This window comes from Penicillium arizonense, assembly GCF_001773325.1.
Source record: "Penicillium arizonense strain CBS 141311 chromosome Unknown PENARI_contig003, whole genome shotgun sequence".
NCBI lineage: Eukaryota > Fungi > Ascomycota > Eurotiomycetes > Eurotiales > Aspergillaceae > Penicillium > Penicillium arizonense.
In genome coordinates, this window is record NW_019173280.1 from 1,557,954 (window position 1) to 1,578,726 (window position 20,773).

At 48.9% G+C, this 20,773-nt stretch overlaps 8 protein-coding genes across 8 annotated transcripts; 5 read left to right on the forward strand and 3 right to left on the reverse strand.

Moving 5' to 3' along the window:
- Positions 1–1,120: 1,120 nt before the first annotated feature.
- PENARI_c003G10143 (uncharacterized protein) lies at positions 1,121–1,562 on the forward strand (the record flags this gene model as incomplete). Its single annotated transcript, XM_022628711.1, has 2 exons — positions 1,121–1,190; positions 1,246–1,562. The coding sequence occupies 2 exons, from the start codon at positions 1,121–1,123 to the stop codon at positions 1,560–1,562; spliced, it is 387 nt and encodes a 128-aa protein (XP_022491365.1).
- Positions 1,563–2,260: 698 nt separating this feature from the next.
- PENARI_c003G00455 (RNA-binding ribosome biosynthesis protein MAK21) lies at positions 2,261–5,711 on the reverse strand (the record flags this gene model as incomplete). Its single annotated transcript, XM_022628027.1, has 3 exons — positions 2,261–3,734; positions 3,786–4,915; positions 4,968–5,711. 3 exons carry the CDS (start codon positions 5,709–5,711, stop codon positions 2,261–2,263), a joined length of 3,348 nt encoding a protein of 1,115 aa, XP_022492079.1.
- Positions 5,712–5,900: 189 nt separating this feature from the next.
- On the forward strand, positions 5,901–8,120 carry PENARI_c003G06104 (putative proline--tRNA ligase AIM10; the record flags this gene model as incomplete). The annotated part of the gene is made up of 7 exons (XM_022628422.1): positions 5,901–5,987; positions 6,043–6,121; positions 6,181–6,224; positions 6,275–6,365; positions 6,415–6,494; positions 6,547–6,676; positions 6,739–8,120. The coding sequence occupies 7 exons, from the start codon at positions 5,901–5,903 to the stop codon at positions 8,118–8,120; spliced, it is 1,893 nt and encodes a 630-aa protein (XP_022492139.1).
- Positions 8,121–9,878: 1,758 nt separating this feature from the next.
- Positions 9,879–10,762, forward strand: PENARI_c003G11488 (lytic polysaccharide monooxygenase auxiliary activity family 9 protein; the record flags this gene model as incomplete). The annotated part of the gene is made up of 3 exons (XM_022628796.1): positions 9,879–10,209; positions 10,268–10,511; positions 10,567–10,762. 3 exons carry the CDS (start codon positions 9,879–9,881, stop codon positions 10,760–10,762), a joined length of 771 nt encoding a protein of 256 aa, XP_022491380.1.
- Positions 10,763–12,798: 2,036 nt separating this feature from the next.
- PENARI_c003G12027 (uncharacterized protein) lies at positions 12,799–13,467 on the reverse strand (the record flags this gene model as incomplete). The annotated part of the gene is made up of 1 exon (XM_022628831.1): positions 12,799–13,467. One exon carries the CDS (start codon positions 13,465–13,467, stop codon positions 12,799–12,801), a length of 669 nt encoding a protein of 222 aa, XP_022491284.1.
- A 96-nt stretch (positions 13,468–13,563) lies between these two features.
- On the forward strand, positions 13,564–13,895 carry PENARI_c003G04702 (uncharacterized protein; the record flags this gene model as incomplete). The annotated part of the gene is made up of 2 exons (XM_022628324.1): positions 13,564–13,577; positions 13,637–13,895. 2 exons carry the CDS (start codon positions 13,564–13,566, stop codon positions 13,893–13,895), a joined length of 273 nt encoding a protein of 90 aa, XP_022491770.1.
- A 629-nt stretch (positions 13,896–14,524) lies between these two features.
- Positions 14,525–16,552, reverse strand: PENARI_c003G05161 (uncharacterized protein; the record flags this gene model as incomplete). The annotated part of the gene is made up of 1 exon (XM_022628360.1): positions 14,525–16,552. The coding sequence occupies one exon, from the start codon at positions 16,550–16,552 to the stop codon at positions 14,525–14,527; it is 2,028 nt and encodes a 675-aa protein (XP_022491441.1).
- Positions 16,553–18,655: 2,103 nt separating this feature from the next.
- On the forward strand, positions 18,656–20,556 carry PENARI_c003G10053 (Dyp-type peroxidase; the record flags this gene model as incomplete). The annotated part of the gene is made up of 8 exons (XM_022628703.1): positions 18,656–18,705; positions 18,764–19,091; positions 19,155–19,423; positions 19,474–19,572; positions 19,623–19,748; positions 19,807–19,886; positions 19,945–20,235; positions 20,294–20,556. 8 exons carry the CDS (start codon positions 18,656–18,658, stop codon positions 20,554–20,556), a joined length of 1,506 nt encoding a protein of 501 aa, XP_022491491.1.
- Between the last annotated feature and the right edge of the window lie 217 nt (positions 20,557–20,773).

Below are 20,773 nucleotides of genomic sequence, written 5' to 3' on the forward strand. Positions count from 1 at the left end.
CATTTTCTTGATTTTGGCTACGATGTCTCATGTTCACTTCAGAGAGGAGGGATATCGTCAGGCGTGATGAGTCTGAAAGCGGGACGTAGCTCACGATGCTTAGCAATGGAGCTAATCGACCGTTCTCAGTCCAATGGTGATTGTCCCAGTCAGATGCACCAATGAACTGTGACAGCATATTGGTAGCGACTTTGACATTGTCGAGTGCTGAGAGCGCAAGCATGCCTTTTAGCAGATGCAGATGGGATCTTGAATCTTCTGGGACCACATATTGCCAGAGTTATTCCACATTGGGGGGTCTGGAAACTGTGCGATATGTTGACTTACACCAGTGTGCGATATTGACTGTCGATAATCAAGTTGCGTGAACCAGGCTGTCTGGAGCCTTTGGTACGGTGAGACTGAGTGACCTTGGCATATTGAGACTTCACCGATGGAGCTCACCACTTTGTGCCCAAAAAGCTGAGAAGGTCGAGTGTCCTGTGAGGTCTTCCGTGTGAACCGCCCTGATTCGGTATAATGGCAGTTGGTCCTGCGAGATGTGCAATTCCTGCATTTTGGTCGTTGCTCATGGCACCACTCTCGCCTAAGCGTAAAGGCAGGATTTAATCACAAAAATTAACCTTGACGCTCCTTCGCTTGCACTCTGAACAGCCGTGGCGTGACTTTCCGCATTTGCCTCGTAATGTAATCAATGCGTCTATCCAGGCGCAGAGAGCGGCATGATGAGAAACAATGTCGTATATATGAACAATCTTTAGTCTATTGTACTATTAAAGTTCAAGATATATGTTATCCTTACCTTGACTATCGGGCCGTTGTAGAAAACTTCGAAGACTGCTTGATAGAGACATGTATTGATGTTCTCGGGAAACATTCTGGCATATTTACGCCCAACTATTGGCTAAATACCTCAAAGCCCCATGCAGCTAAACTGCAAATAGTAATAATTACGAGTTTCCTTACACTAGCGGTTTCCGTGCCCCTACCACATCGATCGATGCTTAGGGTTGAGCTCCTGGGTGGAATCATATAAATTTCTTCCTATAGTGCTAAAACGAATTTAAATACGAAATCGCACTACTTTATTCAGTAGGATTACCATCGAATTTCTTACATCATGTCTCTGGTGTTATCCCTCCTAAAAGTTACGGCGCTTCTCATCAGAGCATGGGCAAGATATCAAGGCGGTATCTCTTCTGATCCAGATGAGGTCCTCTAAATTCAGTCCAGGGACCTAGAAAGATACGATCAAGATTTACTTCTACCGCCCACCAACAGTATCACTACAAAAACAATCCCCAGTCCTGATCAACTTCCACAGAAGCGGCGTCGTGATCCCAGCCCACGGCAGCGACGACGCATTCTGTCGCCGATTGAGCCAACAAACCAAGTACATCATCATCGACGGCCAATACTGCTTTGCTCCGGAACATTCATTCCTAGCTGCACTGCACGACACGGAAGACGCCGTCAACTGGGTTCTCGGCCAACCGAGTATATTTGATACATCACGCGTTTCCATACAGAAATTTAGCGCGATGAAAACCTTGCCTTCGTAGCTTTCTCGTGCATCTTTGCCCGGGACACTTTCTCCTCGGTATTGGCTTTCTATCCTGTCGTCGAAGCTTTCGCTGATCCCGGCTTTCTGGTTACGGTCAACCCATGCTGCCGTTCAGGATACGGTTCTTTGCAAAGTGTTATATGCCCTCAAGTGTTGATCCCGTGATCCCCGTATTCCGCCTTCTTATGCTACTCTTGACCGGTAACTGTGTCGGGGTTTTATTGTCACGGCTGCTTATGATAACCTGGCGATTGAGAGGGAGCGTTTGGCGGCGAGACTGTAGGAGTCGCCTGCGAAGGAGGTTGTTAGTGAGCGGATCGAACGGTGTAATCACGCTCGGGATAAGATGGCCAGCAGAGGGACGCCTGAGTGGGAAGCGAGAGAACATCCTTATGCTCTGGCTAGGGACATGTCGAATGTGGGTTGAGTTCTGGTCTAGTAGTCGTCACGACTGACCCATTGTAACTGCGCTTGAATGGGAGTGTTGAAGAGGACTGGAATTTACCCACTCTGAGCGTCCTCATAAGAATGGCAACAGAGTGAATATACTAGAGGTGTCTAGGTAGATACAGGATGTATAGACAATGAAAACAGAATAAAAAAGCAAAGAATAGGGAAAGGCACGCACAGCCCAACTCCAGATGGGAAACAGAATTTTTGGTAGCGGGCAAGGTAGGATAAATACAAAGGAACTCTTTACATGCCATCGTCGTCGTCGGCCAACAGCGCAGCATAGTCGTCCGCCGAAGCGAAAGTCGGCAGCTGCTTGAGCTTGCGACGCTTCTTGCGATCTGACTCGGCCGGCGCAGGAACATCCGCGGGAGTAAGATCCATTCCGCCCAGCTCGATGTCCGAGGGGAGGTCCTCGTCGCTGTCGACGAAGGCTCCGTCATCTGAGACGTCCATGTCGAAGTTGTCTGAGTCGTCGTCCTCGTCTTGGGCCTTCTTGCCCTTCTTTGTCTTGGGAGCGGGAGCGGCTTCTTCAGGTTCGCTGAATTCGGCCATTTCCTCGTCGGAGGGCACGTCTGACTCGTCGTTGAAGATAACGCCGCCGTCCGAGTCCTCGCCTTCGCCTTCGCCCTCGTCTTCTGAATTGTCGAAGGCAGACTCGAGGTCGTCCATATCCAGATCGTCGTCGCTGTCTCCGTCGGCTTCCAGTTCGGGCCGGGAGTCGACGAGTGCTTTCCAGATCTCGTCTTCGTCGTCGCTGACGCCGTCAACGTCTTCTTCTTCATCGCGGGCGACGGGGTCGACGTCCTTGCCCTTCTTCGCGCGCACCTTCTCCTTGTCCTTGTTGACACGGGTGAAGTACTCGTGGAAGAAGACATCTTCGGCGGCAACGTCGGCGGCCTTCTTCTTCCAGAATGCCTCGGTATTGAGGGGCAGTTCGTTCTGCGCCTTCTTGCCGGCTTCGACCAAGCGGTCGGCGGTTTCACCGCCAGCGAGGGGCTGCATGATCGAAGCACCGCGAGAGGGGGCGGACGCCTTGGGTGTGCGGTACACGAAGCGGTCGAGGAAGTGAGTGAGGGTGTGCAGGGTGAGGTCGGGCTTGCCGCTCATGGGGTTGTGCTCCAAGAGGTTGGCAGCGTTGAGGGAGACGGAGGGGTGGAAGTGAGTGGTGTAGGGCAGTAATTCCCAGAGGCAGCTTCGGTCGGCGTTGCTGTGCTCGGGGTCACGTTTGCGAGGGTCGTACATAGTGGATTCCTTGGGCTTGGTCTCCACGGCAGTGGGCTCTGGCTGCTCGTCATCTTCGTCGAGAACATCGCGGAAGACCTCTTCATCGTCATCTTCATTATCCTCGGGCTGGTCGAACAAGGATGAAAGGCCTGGGAAGGTCTTCTCAAGCTCGCGGATCAGGAAGAAGATACCACAGATGAAAGAGGGTTGATGTAAACCAAGCACCTGGACGATACGCTTGACAAATGCCTTGACTCGTCGGACATTGAGATCGTTCTTGAGGGCCTTGTACAGGAGGTTGAGGTAGAGAGACTGCTTGGAAGATGTAGCAACACGAGGGTCGAGCAAGGACTCGTACAGAGTGCGGTAGAAACGATCGCCAGCGACTTGGTTAGAAGCTGTAAGCTGTTGGATCAACATAAGAGCCTGGATACTGGTGTTGAAGTTGGAGGAGTGGGTGATACGGAACAGGGTGTCAAGGTGCTTCGACATGCTAGTAGAAAGTTAGTGTTTCGTTTCAAGCAATACAAGGGAAGTAACATACCGCTCGGAGTTCGAGTCAGTGAAAGGATATGCACGGTTGACACCAGTCAAGACACCAGAGATGAGCTTCTCGCGCATCTCGTCGTCCTGAGCCTGACCCTTAGCAGGATCTTCTCCCTTGCCCTTTGATCCCTTGTGGTGGGGCTTTCCATGCTTGCCCTTGGATGCTTGCTTGTCCTCGTGCTTACGCTGAGGCTTCAGAAGGACAAGGAAAAGCCCGAAGTAGATGTCAAGTAGTTGGGAAGCCACCTGCTCTTCTTTCTGTCTCAGAATAGTCTGGTTGAGAGTAATGATGGCATAGTACTTGGCATGCTGGCTCTGCCCGGGCCGGAACAGCACTTCTTCGACAGACTTGATGATAGTGGGTTTCATAAGAGGATGCGCCTGCTCGAGCTGCAGCAAAAGGTATGATGCGCGAGATGCGATCTTCTTGCCTGGGTCTCCCAGTTTGTTGACTAAAAGACGTAGGAGATTGGACTCTTGCTCGGGCTTCTCCTTGAGAAGTTCGTAGACGTAACTGACAGCGCGAGTCCGCGAGAATTCAATCTCGTCGTTACACCAAATCTCGAGAATCTTAAGAATCTCGAAGAATTGATCCTTGACGATGTTTTCGTAGGCCCAGACAATAAGGTGGCTCTTTTGTACACCACCGGGAAGAGGGTCCTTATCGTTCCACCGGCCACCAGCACCCTGGAAAGCTGCAACGAGTCCAGGTTGGTTGGCGAAAGATCGAAGTCGGCGATCGTTGGGAAGCAGAGTACCCTGGGCGAACATATCCTTCAAAGATCGCAGGACTTCGACTGCTTGCGCACGACTACGCTTCTTTCCGAGGGCAATCAGGGTCTCCAGTCCCTTGGTGTTATGGAGAGGCGATTCTTGGACGTTAAGAGTCAATGCGGAAATCTTATCGCTCAGGGTACCAGACGCCATGATAGTTGAGTAGAACTTGTGGGACGAAGAAGCGGAAGCTCTCTGGGCTGCCGCATATTGCTCGTTTTCTTCCTGGAGCAAGGTGTTTCCAAGCTCGTGGATACGATCGATCATGTGACGGGGCAGGGCATTCATCTGCTTGGTGGTTGGGGGTAGAGGAGGAAGAGGTGCGTTATACCAATCGGCCCGAGGAGCAACGTTCTATTCTCTGAGTTAGCGACAGTATTGTCTGAATAGGTCGTGCATAACATACCAGCTTCGCAAATTCTTTAGGAATGGGAATTTCAGCTTTGTCTTTTGGGGCAGGTGCCTCCTCGATATCTGATTCCGGGCCACTGCTCTCTGCATCGTCTTCGCTTTCCTCGGCCTCGACATCCTCCTCGCTCTCTTCCTCGACCTCTTCCTCAATTTCATCCTCTTCTAGGTCCTCTGGCACGACGTGGCCAGCAGCCTCCAGCATACTGGAAAGTTGCTTGCGGAGGTCTTCATCACCACCCTTGCCCTTTGACTTGGGAACCTCGCCTTCGACCTCGGATTCGGAGTCGACACCAGCAAGAAGATCGAGATCTTCCTCGGTACCGCCCATAGCGAGGATCTCCTGGCGCAGGGTCTCATCATCATTGCTCTTCTTAAAGCCCTTGGGCTTCTCTGGCTTGTTCTTTCCACCCTTCTTCTCCTCCCGAGCAATCACCTCGCCGTTGCGATCCCGTTTCTTGCCTTGTGCAGCGTCTTGGGCTTTGCCGGGCTTGGCGGGGGATTGTTTCCCTTTCTTTGTAGAAGCATCCTCAGTAGGCGCTTTAGACTTGTTGTCTTTTCCTTTTCCTTTGCCGGAGTTCTGGTTCTGGTTCTTCAGACGTTGTTCGATTTTCTGTCGGAGACCTGCGAAGGCGCTCTCGTCCGGCATGTTCGGCGTAGGTTGGACATCGGGAGCTGAAACGCTGGCTTCAGGCACAATCTGGTCTTCGCCCGAGGAGCGCTTTCCTTTCCCTTTAACCATGATGTGTGGTGGCGTGGGATTGACTGATGTTGGAGAAAAGAAAATTGGACGGAGAAATCTTTTGCGGCGGGTTTATCGGGCGCTCGGACCAGGCCGATAAGAAACATCAGGGAGACTTCGAGTTACTCGACTATTTCTATTTCAGCTTCCTATGCAATTCGTGAAAATCCTCTCAAGTAGGATCTCACTATGATTTCTGGGCTGCGACCCAGTCTTGCGCGTATCTCGTCGCGCCGGCTGGCGTTGAGCCTCCGCGTCCAGCAATGCCATCTTCACGTACGCCCTTCCATATTGTTCAATGGCCTGAAATCGGTATACTGACTTGGCTTAGATTGATGGCCGTAGCCGCGTGTCGAATTTCTGGATTCCTACCGGTGGTATCTCGAAGAAATCCGTCGACGGAGAAAAAGGTGCGCCATCTGCAACCCCGATACAATTGGCGATCACCGCATACTAATAAAGCCTTAAGAGGATGCCAATGACCTCCTCGTTAGAGGTGGCTTTCTTCGACAAGTATGTACTTTGGCTTTTATGTCTTTATATACATCCCTAACTCTATACAGGCGTACTCTGGAGTGTTTCACATGCTTCCGCTTGGGTTACGTGTCCAGGACAAGCTAGAAGGTCTAATTGACAAGCATATGCGCTCACTAGGTACGATAATTTACCATACTGTCCAGTCATTGTCACTCATATGTATTAGGCGCCTCCAAGGTCTCGCTTTCTTCAATATCCTCTCAGGAACTTTGGGAACAGTCTGGCAGATTGACCGAGGGATCAGAAGTAGGTCCACTTTTCAGGATGGTATAAAGCGTTCTACTAACCAAAAGTCTAGCTATTTCGGTTTAACGACCGGAAAGATACTCGTTTTCTCCTAGCTCCAACTCACGAGGAGGAGATCACCTCCCTTGTTGGGCATCTGACAACGTCATACAAGAGCCTGCCATTGCGAGTATATCAGATTTGTGAGACTTGTCTCTTCCGGGTTGAAATTGTTCAATATGCTGATTGGAGTATTTTTATCAAGCCCGAAAGTACAGAGATGAAGCTCGGCCGAGACAAGGCCTGCTCCGTGGGCGAGAGTTCATCATGAAAGATCTCTATACATTTGACTACAGTGTCAGCGAGGCATTGAAAACATACAATGCAGTAAAGCAGGCCTACACAAGGCTTTTCGACGAACTTAAGATCCCCTATCTGGTTGCTGCAGCAGATTCCGGGAACATGGGCGGCTCATTAAGCCACGAATACCATTTTATCAGCCCCAAGGGCGAAGACGATGTGGTCAGTTGCTCACACTGTGACCATGTGTATAATGAAGAGCTTGCCGATGGTAAGACGCACAACTTCGAAGACACGGAGCAGAACAGGATATCTGGATTCCAGACCGGTGATGCCGAAATCGAGGGCGGGTCGACAATTTCAACTGGCATGTGGATGGCCATTTCCCACGACAGCAACACTATTGTACGGGGCTGGTACCCCAAATTCTCAATGCAAAATGGCGCCACGGAGCCCGTTGAGCGCCATGTCAACTCGCATGCGGTCAAGGCCATCGCGACCGCCGCTGGCATTGACCTCGATCTCAGTGTGGAGAACCCGCTGCAGAAGTGGAGTGCTCATGTCAAAAAGAACAAATCCTCAACAAACAAGCCACGTGTCTTGGATTTGTACGACTCGCAAGTTAGGGTATACCAACGTCCACCGCTAAGCGACCTTCTCCAGCAAGCTGGGTGCACGGCCGATGACATTGAGTACTCAAAGCTGGACCGGTTTCCCGACACCTCGAACAAGCTTAGTCTCGTCCGTGTCCATGACGGAGACCATTGCTCCCAATGCGCGCATGGATCATTGACTAGCCACTCTGCTGTCGAGCTAGGACACACCTTCCACCTCGGAACAAGATACAGTGAAGTCCTCAATGCGTCCGTATCAGTAAATTCAGCTCTCCTCGAGGGGCCTTCTGAGTCTGGTACGAAGCCTTCTGCCAAGGAACAAATTGTACCTATGCAAATGGGATGTCATGGAATCGGTGTCTCGCGTATGATTTCTGCCGTTGCGAACAGACTCGCAGACTCCAGGGGACTTAATTGGCCGCGTGTCATTGCTCCTTACGAGGTGGTCGTGGTCCCAGGAAAGGGCATGGAAAGCGTTGCTGATCAGGTATATGATTCCCTTACTGCAGACCCGTCCGCACCTGTCGATGTCATCCTCGATGATCGCGATAAAGGTATGGGCTGGAAGCTTGGTGATGCGGATCTGATCGGATACCCTATCATTGTGGTTGTTGGCAAGGGGTGGAAGAAGAAACAAACCCTTGAGGTGCAGTGCCGCCGGTTAGACGTCAAGGAGGATGTGCCGCTGGACAATCTGCGCACGTTTGTCGAATCTTTGTTGACGCAGCTGTGAATTTGATCGAGGTGGGATTTTCACTGTCCGTAGTATGTAACATTAGCAAGCCTATCGTTGAATTGTACATTATCTCATCTCACCTGTGGTGATAGATGTCGTTGGACCCTTGAGATTGTATTTCATCATCTGATGAAACTTTCCATTGCGCTATATACTGTATCACACCTAAATACGTCACGTCTCTGTGCCCTCAGCCTGTGTTTGTGTCCTGTTATACCCATAGTGCCCGTAACGTTCATTTTGTGGTTATCAGCATCTTCCCCATGTTAGTTTCATATAAAATTTCCATGATCGAAATGTCCGAAGCAATGATCATTTTACTATTGAGAGACGTTTACATAATTCTTCATTTTCGATCTATGCGAACTGGGCGCGTGAATTTAAACATGTACATGTAGTCAATTGGACAAAGGGTTGCATATGAGGGAGGGCCTATGAAATTGAGGTTGATAATGGTCGATTTGAAGGCTAGAAATGGCTCCCTTTCCGCAACTTCGAATCCCGCAGGACTTAGCAAGGGTCTTACCCGGCCCTTACATTTTTGTGACGCGAAAAAGCAGCGATTCTCTACCAGAAATCTCCAGTTTTACTAGGCATGCCACAGTTCTCAAAAATCCTCCCAATTACCGTTCACCATAGACTGACTTCTTTAACTAAGTTTAAACACTTACGACTTAGTATGTAAACTGATAAAACAAGAAAATGTAGCTCAGCTAAGGTAATCAATTTCTTGGGAGAGAAGCGGTACGCCTATAGACGGACTAGTTTCAGAGCGAAACAGATTTACTGTCCTGGCTGTGTCTCGGGGGTTTACTAAAATCATAACATACTTATCTCCTCTCAGAGCATATGTGGCACAATGTCGTCCTCGCCAGTTGTTTCACAATCTGCACTCATAAATTGCGCCCTCTAACGCTCCACAGCCCCTCCCAGAGGGTCTCACCTGTCAGTAACGCGAAATGCGCGCTGCAATATGGCGATATCGGGCAACCAATTATACTTGAGAGCTGACGGGCACAAAAGGGCCTGAGGCCAAAAGGATCAAGGAGTTTGGGTCGGGTCACGGGATTCAGGCTATCTGTTCTTAGCTTTCCTTCTGTGTGCATCTCATTGGGACCAATTTCATCATTCCATGGCCTTAATACATATCTTCAGAGCATCAGATCATCAGTAAATCCTCCAGAGAGGAAACTTGAGGTGAATCTTGGCGAGGGGAAAGCGTTGTGGAGTCGTGGGAGTGGGTGGTCCGAGATCCACCACTCGGACTCGCAGGACGGTGGATTTCCTCCCGTCAAGAGCCCCAAAACGAGATAGACTGATCATACGTGCAATTCGTATTCGTATTTTCAGGAGTTGAACATACCCCAGAATTCAACTAGAAAACCTATTGATACGAATCGCATGGTTTCACATTTGCCCAGCAGATTCTCTACTGAATTTCAATTTCCCCAAAACAATGGCTTAGAAGCCAAGCCCAACCTATCCCCAATTGCTGTCTGCCCCTATACAATCCAACATAAATAAATACATTTTGTATCAAGTAAATGATGTTAAGACATAGAATATGCAAGTGTCTATGCTTTGAGACACGCAAAGGGAACGAAAATGATACCTTTTGCAAGTATAAATACCTGAGAGTACCTGATACGTGAGAATTCTTCAATCAGCGCAGGACTCGCTTTTTGATATCCTTCAAATCCTACCTAGAGTAGTTCTTTTTCTCTCATTTGTTTTACATCAATTCCTAACGTCAAGATGAAGTATTCTGCTGTCTTCTTTGCAATCACCGCTGCGCTGGCGCAGTCTGCTTCAGCGCACTACATTTTCAGCAAGCTTGTTGTCAACGGCGAGACATCGAGTGACTGGCAGTACATTCGTCAGACTACTCGGAGCAAGAACTACATGCCCACCAAGTTCAGCTCCACATTCGACAATCTGACTCCCACTGGCAGCGATTTCCGCTGCAACTTGGGCTCTTTTACCAACGCCGCAAAGACCGAGGTCGCAGAGGTCGCCGCTGGTGATAGCATTGCCATGAAGCTCTTTTATGACGGAACTATCGCCCATCCTGGACCTGGGCAAGTTTGTATGAACACATTTTCGAATATCTATATTTAGTGTGCTGACTAGCTCTTCTACCACAGATATGTCCAAAGCACCTTCGGGTAATGTCCAGCAGTACGAGGGCGACGGTGAATGGTTCAAGATCTGGGAAAAGACTCTCTGCAACAAAAGCGGCGATCTCACCAAGGATGCCTGGTGCACCTACGGCATGTCACAATTTGAGTTCCAGATCCCTAAAAATACCCCGGCTGGCGAGTACCTCGTCCGTGCTGAACACGTTGGCCTCCATGGTGCTCAGAACAACGAGGCCGAGATATTCTACAGGTGAGACAACATGTGACCTTTTACATTGAAGGCATCATCTAATCAAGATATGCAGCTGTGCCCAGATCAAGGTCACTGGCTCCGGCAACGGCTCCCCCAGCTTGACTTATAAGATCCCCGGGATTTACAATGACTCCATGAAGCTTTTCAATGGTCTAAACCTTTGGACTGACTCTGCCGATGCAATTGAATCGGACATTCTGAACACGCCTATCGGTGACGATGTTTGGAATGGCAGTGGCTCGTCCTAGACTGCATTTTCTTCCTCTACAAGCTCCGCCTTTCCATATGCCACGCCTAATGGTGTGGAAAGTGTTAGCCGGAGCCGGTAGAGCCTGTGAACTACTAAGTCCAGTGGCTAGGTCTCGCCGATGACGCAGATCCATACACTGAACTAGAGTCAGTGGTCACCTTTTTCGCTGAATAAAATTACATGCATTTGGAGCGATGTTATTATAGGTGGACCAATGTAAAGTAGAAAGGATCTTAGCTATATATCTAGGTAGAAATACCCAGGAAGTGTTGAGCTATAACTTACATGTAGTGTATATTGTAGTCAACTGGTGATGAAACATACGGAATGTCTATAAACTCGATAATCGCGAGAATATTAGCCGCAAGCTCGCCTTCAGGCATACTAGCATCCATCAACGCCGCGACCACGTATCCAACTGGTCGATCGAAAGGGGGGGGGCTTTGTTCCTTATAGCTGGGGGGCTTCGAAGTGTGGGCTGAGCTCCTGATAGACCGGGAGACTCCAGGCGTCGAGGTCATCTCTCGCCATAGTCTTCAACTTGACATCCTGTCCACGTTATCCAATCCCACATGATACAAATTTCGCCATTGGGCACCGGAAGATTGAGCATCTCGACAATAAAGTCCGCAAGCAACGCCGATTCCTATTGAATTCGGATCGCTCCTTCAATCATCGCAGCGTGTTCTTCGAATTCCCCGTACTCGTAGAACCCACGGAGCTTTCTCTAGAAGCCAGTCTCTCTTCCTAGGTTGTGCTCACCCGGGCAGATTTAGCGAAATAATCTGGCCATAATTTTCAGTCTGTTGTGTGCAATGTGGCCTGTCATTTCATCAATCACATTTTCTCCTAAGCCAGATCTAACGGGACCAGAGGCGGAGAATGACGGGTTGCTTGGATCTTGATCTCGCAGAGCACGTAGCTCCTCTGAACCGGTATGGTAGCGTATTGGAGACAGACATTGACGGAAGCTTTCTCAATAATCGAGAATGTCCACCTTGGACGAGAGGTTGCTTTAAAGATTGCAACGTCATGGCGCACAGTATAAGAGAGAGAGATTGACAGATGGATGATGACACTTTCTTTATAGACATCGGCAGACCTAGGCCTTATAATTTCCGCAAGAATTTCTCAGATTTTACTCCCATTTCTCACCATTCCCACAAGACTCCCACGGGCCTATTGGGAGTCCAATATAGTCCTGCTAGCATAATTTCGCCAAGAAAATCCCAAAACGGATGTCATTGCCGAGTCAGCTTGTGCCAAGGATTTTTCATGTTTATCAATTACTTAGGCCATTACTTCTTAGAAATCAGACCTTACCTCCTACTACGCTGATCAGCCAATTTTGTGACCAAACTGTATGAGCTAAGGTGCGTATATCACAATGCAGAAATCAGCCTTCTTCTATACAACAGGTTAATGTGTATACGGTGTCACTGATGAAGTATTGTACAAGCTATAAGAAAGCTTTAAACAGAGCATACCGTTTCATGCATTGTTTTTGTCCAACTTGGCCCCTCTTTTTTTCACCTCTTTTTTCGCCTTTTTTTCACCGGGACCAGCCAAAAGATTCGTTCTCCCCGCCCAAGTTGAAACAACTACAAGTATCGTCTGCCGTTCTCGCCGATGATACCGGGTTTCGCAGCGCTAAGCAAGGTCTCCTACCGGTATACTTATCCGCCATCAATAGCTCCTCGACCAAAGGACCCTTTCAGCCGATCATCCTCCTCGCTCCGTCTCAGTTGATAGGGTAGTGGATAAATGAAATCACTGCACACTGGCTAGGGTTCCGCGTGGTCATTTCATATGCGAATAAGTGACTAGAGCACTTGTGAACAAGCTGGATAAACGCTTCATCTCCTGATTCCAAAAAGTCTCTTTTGGAGTCCCATTGTAAAATAAGGTCAACATGTGAGTGGGTTCGCCCGTCTTGAGGCAGAGTACAAGTACGGAAAAGATACTAATGGAATATGTCTTAATACTAGTGAGAACAACGGAAACTGAAAACTTTGATGCGTTTGGAAATGTGAGTTAGGCCGGCTTTTTGGAGGCCCGATCTACTACCCATTGCAGAGCAGCCTTATCCTTCGCCCTCTGTGCACTCCGGGCCTCCAGGGCATCATGCCGAGCAATGATTCTGTTCATCGGGGCTTCCATCTCCTTCCACTTTACAACCAGAGCCTCCTGTCTTATATCCAGAGCGTTCTGTCGAGCATTGTGGCTGTTCCGCCGGGCTTCTATCTTTTTCATCTCTACATCCAGGGCCTTTCGTTCGGCCTCGATGCTGTCATCCAATTCCATCCGCTCTATCTGCAAAGTGGCCTTGGCGACCTCATCATCCACTGCCCTGGCGCTCCGGGTGATGCTGGCATCGGTACGCTGCTCCTTCTTTTGTGTTCGAGGAGTTGAGCCGGATGCAGCGGCCATCTTCTGTGGCTGAGTAGAGTCAAAGGCCCTTTCCACGGTCTCTCGGTTGACCCATCTCAAAATGTCGCCTTTGTCAACAGCATCCTTCAGGAAGCCCGCCAGATAGCGAGAAGAGCCTTTCTTTGCGGCCGTGACAAATTCTGCGTTCCAGATTCTCAGGGTCACGACCACGATAAGGAGCTTCTTAGCCCGGGTCAAGGCCATATTCAACCGCCTGTAGCTGGAGATAAAGCCGACCTCAGTCATGGAATTAGTGCGGGGCTTCGTGAGCATGAAGATGACGATATTAGCCTAAAGGCCCCTCAACCCGAGTCAGCAAAGCGGCGACAAGGCCAAAAAATCGATAAAGACCACATCTTTCTTCAAGGCATGGAGAACGCTGAGTTCAGAGTCAGTGAAGAAATGACAAATGAGAGCTAAGCTAACCTGGCTTTTTTCTTAGCCCAATTTTCACTCCCTCGCCCTTTGAAAACAACCAGACTAAGGATAGACTGAGGATGCGTTTCAAGCGCCTCGCGGACTGTACCCACGCCGCTACCGCACCTGATTCAACACCAAACGGTGAGAATATCGATGGGGAGAACAAAAACACGGAAGCCGACCACACCTCTCCTGACAACAGCCTCGATGAGAAGAATAGCGATGATGCCAACGCTCCAGGCTACCTAGGTAGGTTGAAGGGCCTTTACATTCTAACATGATCGGAACTGCCCGGGTGGAGGGGGACCCAGTGACCTTAGTTTTACTTTTCGCTCACGCAAAACTAATCGATAATTTGAGGAATTCTTATGAATCCTCTCTCAAATACACTATGAGTCAGGGCTACTCGAGTTACTGTGCTCTCTCACAAGATTCTGGTTGTCATTCTGGGAGTGGTCTGGGATCGCACAGCCCTGCCCCAGTTTGTAGCCCTCGATCCCATACTGCTAAACGAGCCTGCGCCAGTCAGTAACTCATTGTCCCGATATTTTTCAAGTGTAACTGCATATCAAGTCACCTCATCCAAAGGTTAACAGCTTGGCAGTACATCCTCTTGGTCTTAAGAAAAATCAAAAGCCTCGACACGAAGGGTGCTACCAGCACATTCACTGCTGAGTGCCATCTGCTTGCTAGTCAGAATAGCACGCTATGAATATATGAACACGGGAGGGAACTGACATTATGTGTTCCAGTCTCTACCCTAATATTTTAAAAGCACTTTGTTCCCATCAAAACATTATGTTACTCAAATAAGCTAAGTATTAGAGCAGCGGCCTGCTCCGTTCAGGTCGCTGCGGTGGTAAAGTAGACAAATTGGGCAATACTGGCTCTCTTGGACTGTCATACAGGTTTAAGCAGCAGCCACTTTGACGTTGACCGAGTGGCTGGGTGTTCCGTCTTTCAGGACGAAAAGCATGTAATACCCGGGCAGAGCAATTCCTGGCTCAGCAGGAATATTGAACGTGTACTTGTTCTCCCCAGATTGGTTCAATTGAACCGCGATGCGTCGTTGGTCGGTATCCACTGTGTGCGTGTTGGAGCTATAACGGATAATTGATGCCTGAGAATCGACAGGGCCATCGGTGGTCACCTCGACAGAGCCGCCAGGTTTAACCGGGCCTGATGTCACGGTCTTGATATTGGGACGGTCACGGAGGGATCCATCGGGTTTCAGCAAATATGCAGGTGTGTAGATTTGACCGTCGAAATGATTGGCGTCACAATCTCCGCATAGACCACCACCACCAGTGAAAACAGTACCATCTTGAAGCAGGAGGGAGATGCTGTGATACACTCGGACAACGGAGTTTTTCTGCTGTTTAACCCAGGTGCCTCCGTTCGCAGCGTTAGTATCGGGAATAAACAGCTCCGGGGTCATTTGAGCCTGACTTTCATTGAATGGAAGTCCGACAACCTGACCACCGTGAACAAACACCGAACCATCCGGAAGGACGACGGACGAGTGGAAAGTGCGCTTGTAGTTCATTCCACCCCCTGCATTTGGAAGGACAGAGGCGCTTTGGTTGACTTTGTCAATGGTGATGATAGCAGCATTGTTGGTGGCCTCACTAGTCTCGTACCATGGGGAACCGCCAAAGGTAAGGATTTTACCCTGATCATACATAACGGCATTACCACACATAGCGTCTGCATCACCAGTCCTATTCCCGGCGGGAGCAGTGGTGCCGTTCCCTGATGTGCCGTACCAGTTCATTTGCACACTAGGACCGGCCTGGAAAGCGGAGCCATTGGTCCATCCAAATATCCAGCCGTGGTTGTCTTGTCTGTATGTCCGTTGGTCTTGAGTGAGCATTGCTGATGAGAGTGCATTGTCAAGCTTAGACCACTTCTCAGTTTTAGTATCGTAAACCTCCCCGTTCTTAGCGCCAACACCTCCCTGAAATGATCCTCCAATCAGGAAGATACGCCCATCAGACAAGATTGTAGATGCTTGGTAACCGCGGAACTCATACAAGGACCCTCCCTTGAACCAATCACGAACGGTGGTATTGTATATGCTGGTCTGGCTTCCATCGTTTCCTCCAGTCACGACAAACTTTCCGTCCACATCCATCGAGATACCTGTACAAAACATGTCGTGCTGGGTGTTAGTGACACTGCGACGGGTCACCGACTTTGCCTTGCCATTCCAGGTAGCGGTTTGTGTCTTTCCTCCTTTGCCGCCAGTGAAGATCTTATAGCCCCAGGAGGACCAGGCGACCACCTCGCCAGAGCTCGCATCGACAGCACCGGAGACTGGAACCAGGGGGAAGTCAATCGTGGGGCCCCAGGCTCCCAGAGTAGCATCGGGGGCAATGAACTCGCTTTCATACACTCTGATATCCGCGATGGCAATTCCATTTGTCGCAGGGGCTGTCAATCGAACATATCTGGCCTTTCTCGGTTGAAACGCTGAGAGCTTCTGGCTCTGATCCGGCCACCAGGTTCCATACGCAACCTGGTCCCAAGTTTTATTGTCAACACTCAAAAAGATTTGATGCTGCTCAATGAGAGCAGTAGCCTCATCCTGCCTGGGAACCACAGTCAGGCCACTCACGGCGTAGTTCTGCGTTCCCAAGTCAATCGTGATATTCTGGGAGTTGCCGGAACTGGCACTCTGCCAATAGGTTTTGCTGTCGCCATCGAAGGCTTGGCTGCAGTTGTGGCCGCTCGTGACGGTAGTACAGTTGGCGGTCCAGCTGGCGCGGTTTATCTCACGGCCTTGTGGCAGAGGTTGTGAGAGTGTCGCGACCTCAGCTCCGTCAATGATTGCAGTATCCGGTGTCAATCCCTCTCTGTAAAGCGCCTCAAGCTCTGACATATCCCGGGCCCTTGCGGTCCCCAAGAGGAACACAGCCACACGCCAATCAAGCTTCATCTCGGATTCAGGTGACTTGTATATAACCAAAACAGACAGAAGTGAGCCCAAGCAGAGGCCTTTCGAGGAATGAGGTGACTAGTTCTATCCAAAGGAGCATCTTCCCGTTTTAAACCCACCATTTTATCAACGGTGTCAGGCTCAACAATACTCCGATAGCAACATGCCAAGCATTGTCGGGCTACGGCACGAGCATAACGTTTTATGCAAGGGTTTCGGTTGAAGAGCCCCTTCTTCCTGGAGCTAGGAATATCGATAGGTGAAGAAGAAAACACATTCAGCGTACATCTAGGAGACAGAATGCACCCGGGGAATATCGTTTCTATGTTTATTGTTGACTGATTGGACGGATGAAGCTGGCTCACAAAGAAAGAATCCTTGCCTCAGGTATGCCCGGAAAGAACCTACAAAAACGGATCGCGTCTTGATCGATGTACTTGAAGTTTCTAGCTTGAATCAGCAATCTGCCTGCCCTTCGACCATTCCCTTAACACAAGAAAAAAAAAACATTCCGCAGAAAAGAAAACAGAATAGTTAGATTTAGAGTGACTGAATACATGAGTAGAGAGAGAGATTAATAATATCCGATATTGTATGGCCAAGACAGGCTCGGAATGCGCTCCACACCAATCAGTTAAGGTGTGCGGCCCGAAGCGAAGAACTGCCGGTGCAACGTCAAGCCGGAAATGGAAGAAATCGAATATAGAGTGGGTCAAAGGAATTCATGGCTAAATCGTGTATATGAAGCTAAATTCTATGCACAGAGTGGTGACATGCCAAAGTAGGCAGTCGGTAAATCCCTCAATCTCGTCTACCTAGGTACTAGAGCATGATAGGCCATCCATTCTGTGCTGGACCATTCCCTTGGAGAAGGAGGAATGTCTAATGTAGAGATGGAACTTTACCACTGCAAAGAGTCCATGTTACGGTCCAGTCTTCAGGTCAATCCTTTCAGATATAACGGATATTCGCAACCACATATCATATTATTAGCCTTCACGTTATGGTAGATCCTTTATCCTCATAAGACAATCTTACTGTTTTATATTTTTATTTTATTTGTAGCAAATAGCTGAACTACCAGTCATAAAAATGCAGAGGCTTCGTGTTGGCATTACTCGTAGAACCGGCGGCAGGCCTGGAACGCGATGGAGCGGGATTGGAAATCACACCTGCATAAAGCTACGTGCAGAAGAATGCTACGTGACCGAGGAAATTCTCCAACTCAGCTTCTAATGAATTATTTTTCAATGTAGCTTTCGAGTAACAATGCTAATCATTTCATTCGCGGATTGAATCGTCCTTCCAAGCGGATAGTAGCCATGCTTAGGTCAACCATCCGCATTCATTAGCCTCGTTGTACGAGGAATCACTGTAATGATGATTTTCCCAAAATGCTATTCAAGCCCCATGGAAGGCGACAAGCCAAAAAGTCTGAAAATGGACGAGTTCGTCATGATTTTTCCAAAGATACCGCTCGCACCTTAGACCAAACGACGACTCACTTCCATAAGCAGTGCCAGCTCTGGTAAAAGACTCAAGGGTCTCAATAATCTAATGAAACTAATAGCGTAGCATTCAATTGCCACGCTCCGAAAGTCGAAAGATTTTAGTCGCTGCAGACACGTCTAGGTTCATTGCTTGGGGACTGAGCCGTGATCAACTAGCTTGCTAAAGACCCATGCTATTATACTAGGTAGCCGGTTTCATTGTGTTTATTCATTTTCCCCCCATTTTGTCGTAGCTGAGGGAGGTCTAGTCTTGGAGCCTTCTACGGCTAATGTAGCTATCCACTAAGCGGTACATTTATTTCTGAAGCAGAGGTAACCCCAGTGGGCTAAACATGTCAATGGGCGGGCCCCCACTATTGCATCACTCTAATTAATTTATAGTGATACGATAGCTTACGTTCCTTGGTTCATTATATGTGACGGTATCCTGGTCGCTGGTTGCAGAAGTCACTTCACAGTAAAGTAAGCTATAAAGGGCCCCTCGAGGACGATCTTGAATACGTTTGCTTGATTCTAGCTCTAGTTGCTATTTATTGTCTACAAAATCAACCAAGTCTATTCAAGGAATCGCCACGAGCACCACGAGCACAAAATGCGGTCCACATCCGACTTTGATCTCCACAATATCCAGGGAGATATCTGGTCAGCCAGCTTCAGGACCTGCCAGCTACCAAGGACATTAGTGCTGACTTGAATCTAGGCCTGGTTTGTCGAAGAAATATCAGCAATTCTTCTTTTTTAATATTGAGAATCCTGCAGCTTTTAAACCCATGCTGAAAGTCCTGGCGGATAAAGTCATTACTTCTTCCCACGGTGCCCTCGTCAATCGTGCTATCATACACAAAGCTAAAGCACCACCATCAAGCAGACTGAACGTAGCTGGGGCTGGTTTAAACCTGGCGCGAGATGTGCTTACTGCCATACATGATACCCTCCCGCCCCATCGTGAGATCCGGAAGGCTAGAGGATCGGACCTTGTCAGCATAACCGGAGTGAACATATCTTTCACCAAAAGGGGCATGGACAAGGTATGTGGACGTGTTCGCTTTTCCGGCTTCAGAAACCAACTCTGATAATCTTCTTCTCGTTAGCTGAGCAAAGAAAAGTTCAGAGATGACCCGTTCCTCCAGGGCATGTTTGAGGATATGGTTGGTGAAGGCAGGGACGAAGCCAAAGACTGGATTCCCGAGTTCACGGACGGCTCCGTTGATGGGGTGTTGCTGGTGTGTGGTACCGAACTCGAAGTCAAGGAAAAAGTCAAGGAGCTGGCCCAGAAGTATCTCGGTAAAAACCAAGGCATTCGCCATATCTTGACCTTGGATGGCATAGAAAGATCCGGAGATGCAAAGGGCCATGAGCAGTGAGTCTTTCAATACTGCTAAGGGGGGGAATTTATCTGACCTATTTCAGCTTTGGATTTTTGGATGGCATTTCGCAGCCACTCATCAAAGGACTCGATGACGAAACCGCAGAGAAACCTGGAGCTCGCAAGTATCTCACTCGTCCCGGGTAGGTTTAAGCATATATAAAAGGCTGTTCAGGTTGCTTATATTTTCCAGAGTTATCCTATTTGGACACGACGGGGAGATGGACAATGAACCACAGTTGATGCATCCCCCTTGGGCCAAGGACGGCAGTATTTATGTCTTTCGCAAGTTAAGACAATTCGTGCCTGAGTTTGACAGGTAGAGTATCACTTCTTGTTTTTATATCGAAAACCGTGGTCTAACACTATGGCTTTAGATTCCTGGAACAAGAGGCTCCAAGACTAAATTTCAACAAAGAGCAGTTGGGAGCTCGAATTCTCGGTCGCTGGAAAAGCGGTAAGCTGCAATCTGTAGCAATCTTCCTGCATGTACCAGGTACTAAGAGACATTTTAGGAGCACCTGTTCAGTTGCATCCCAATGTCGACTGCAAGGCGGATGCGAGGTTGAACGACTTTGACTATCCTTTGGATGACCAGTTCAACTGCCCATTTGCATCACATATGCGCAAGACCAAGCCCCGGGGTATAGTTGAGAACCGAGATAAGTTCGACATCATGCGCCGTGGTATCCCTTACGGACTGGAGGTCGGTCCCGATGAAAAGGAGAAGACCAAGTTAGACCGTGGCCTTATGTTCACGTGCTATCAAACCAGTCTTTCCAATGGCTTCCAGTTTATCAAGAATCGTAAGTCACCTCTCGCTTCAAGAAGTTCTATCAAGCCACTGACTCCCTGATTTCCAAGGATGGGTCGATCCTGATACATTCCCGGCGGATAAGACTAAGTTCACTGGCGGTATGAACCCGGGACAGGATCCCATTGTTGGCCAGTCGGTGAAGGGTGCCATCGAAGAGGATGACAAAGTCCTGAATATGAGCATCTACGATGGTGATGGCAAGCACAATAAGATCACCTTCGAACCCTTCATCCAGTCCAATGGCGGTGATTACTTTTTTGCCCCATCTCTCAAGCTTCTTCGTGATCTTGCAGTGGCTCCAGCTGTTTAGCTGATCATCTTGGCTGATCGTGTAATGGCATGGTAGATGTTGGTATGCCCGATGAGAGCCTTGGAAGAGGGACCGAAGCTGTCTTGGTCGGAAAAGCCCTTGGTCGATGTGACTATTAATTCAAATTGTATCTTATCAACTAGTGTTGCCTTGTTTAATTATTCCTTACTTCGAGTTATCAATTGATGGATCGGTATTCCCACGCCTTGAAATCCTA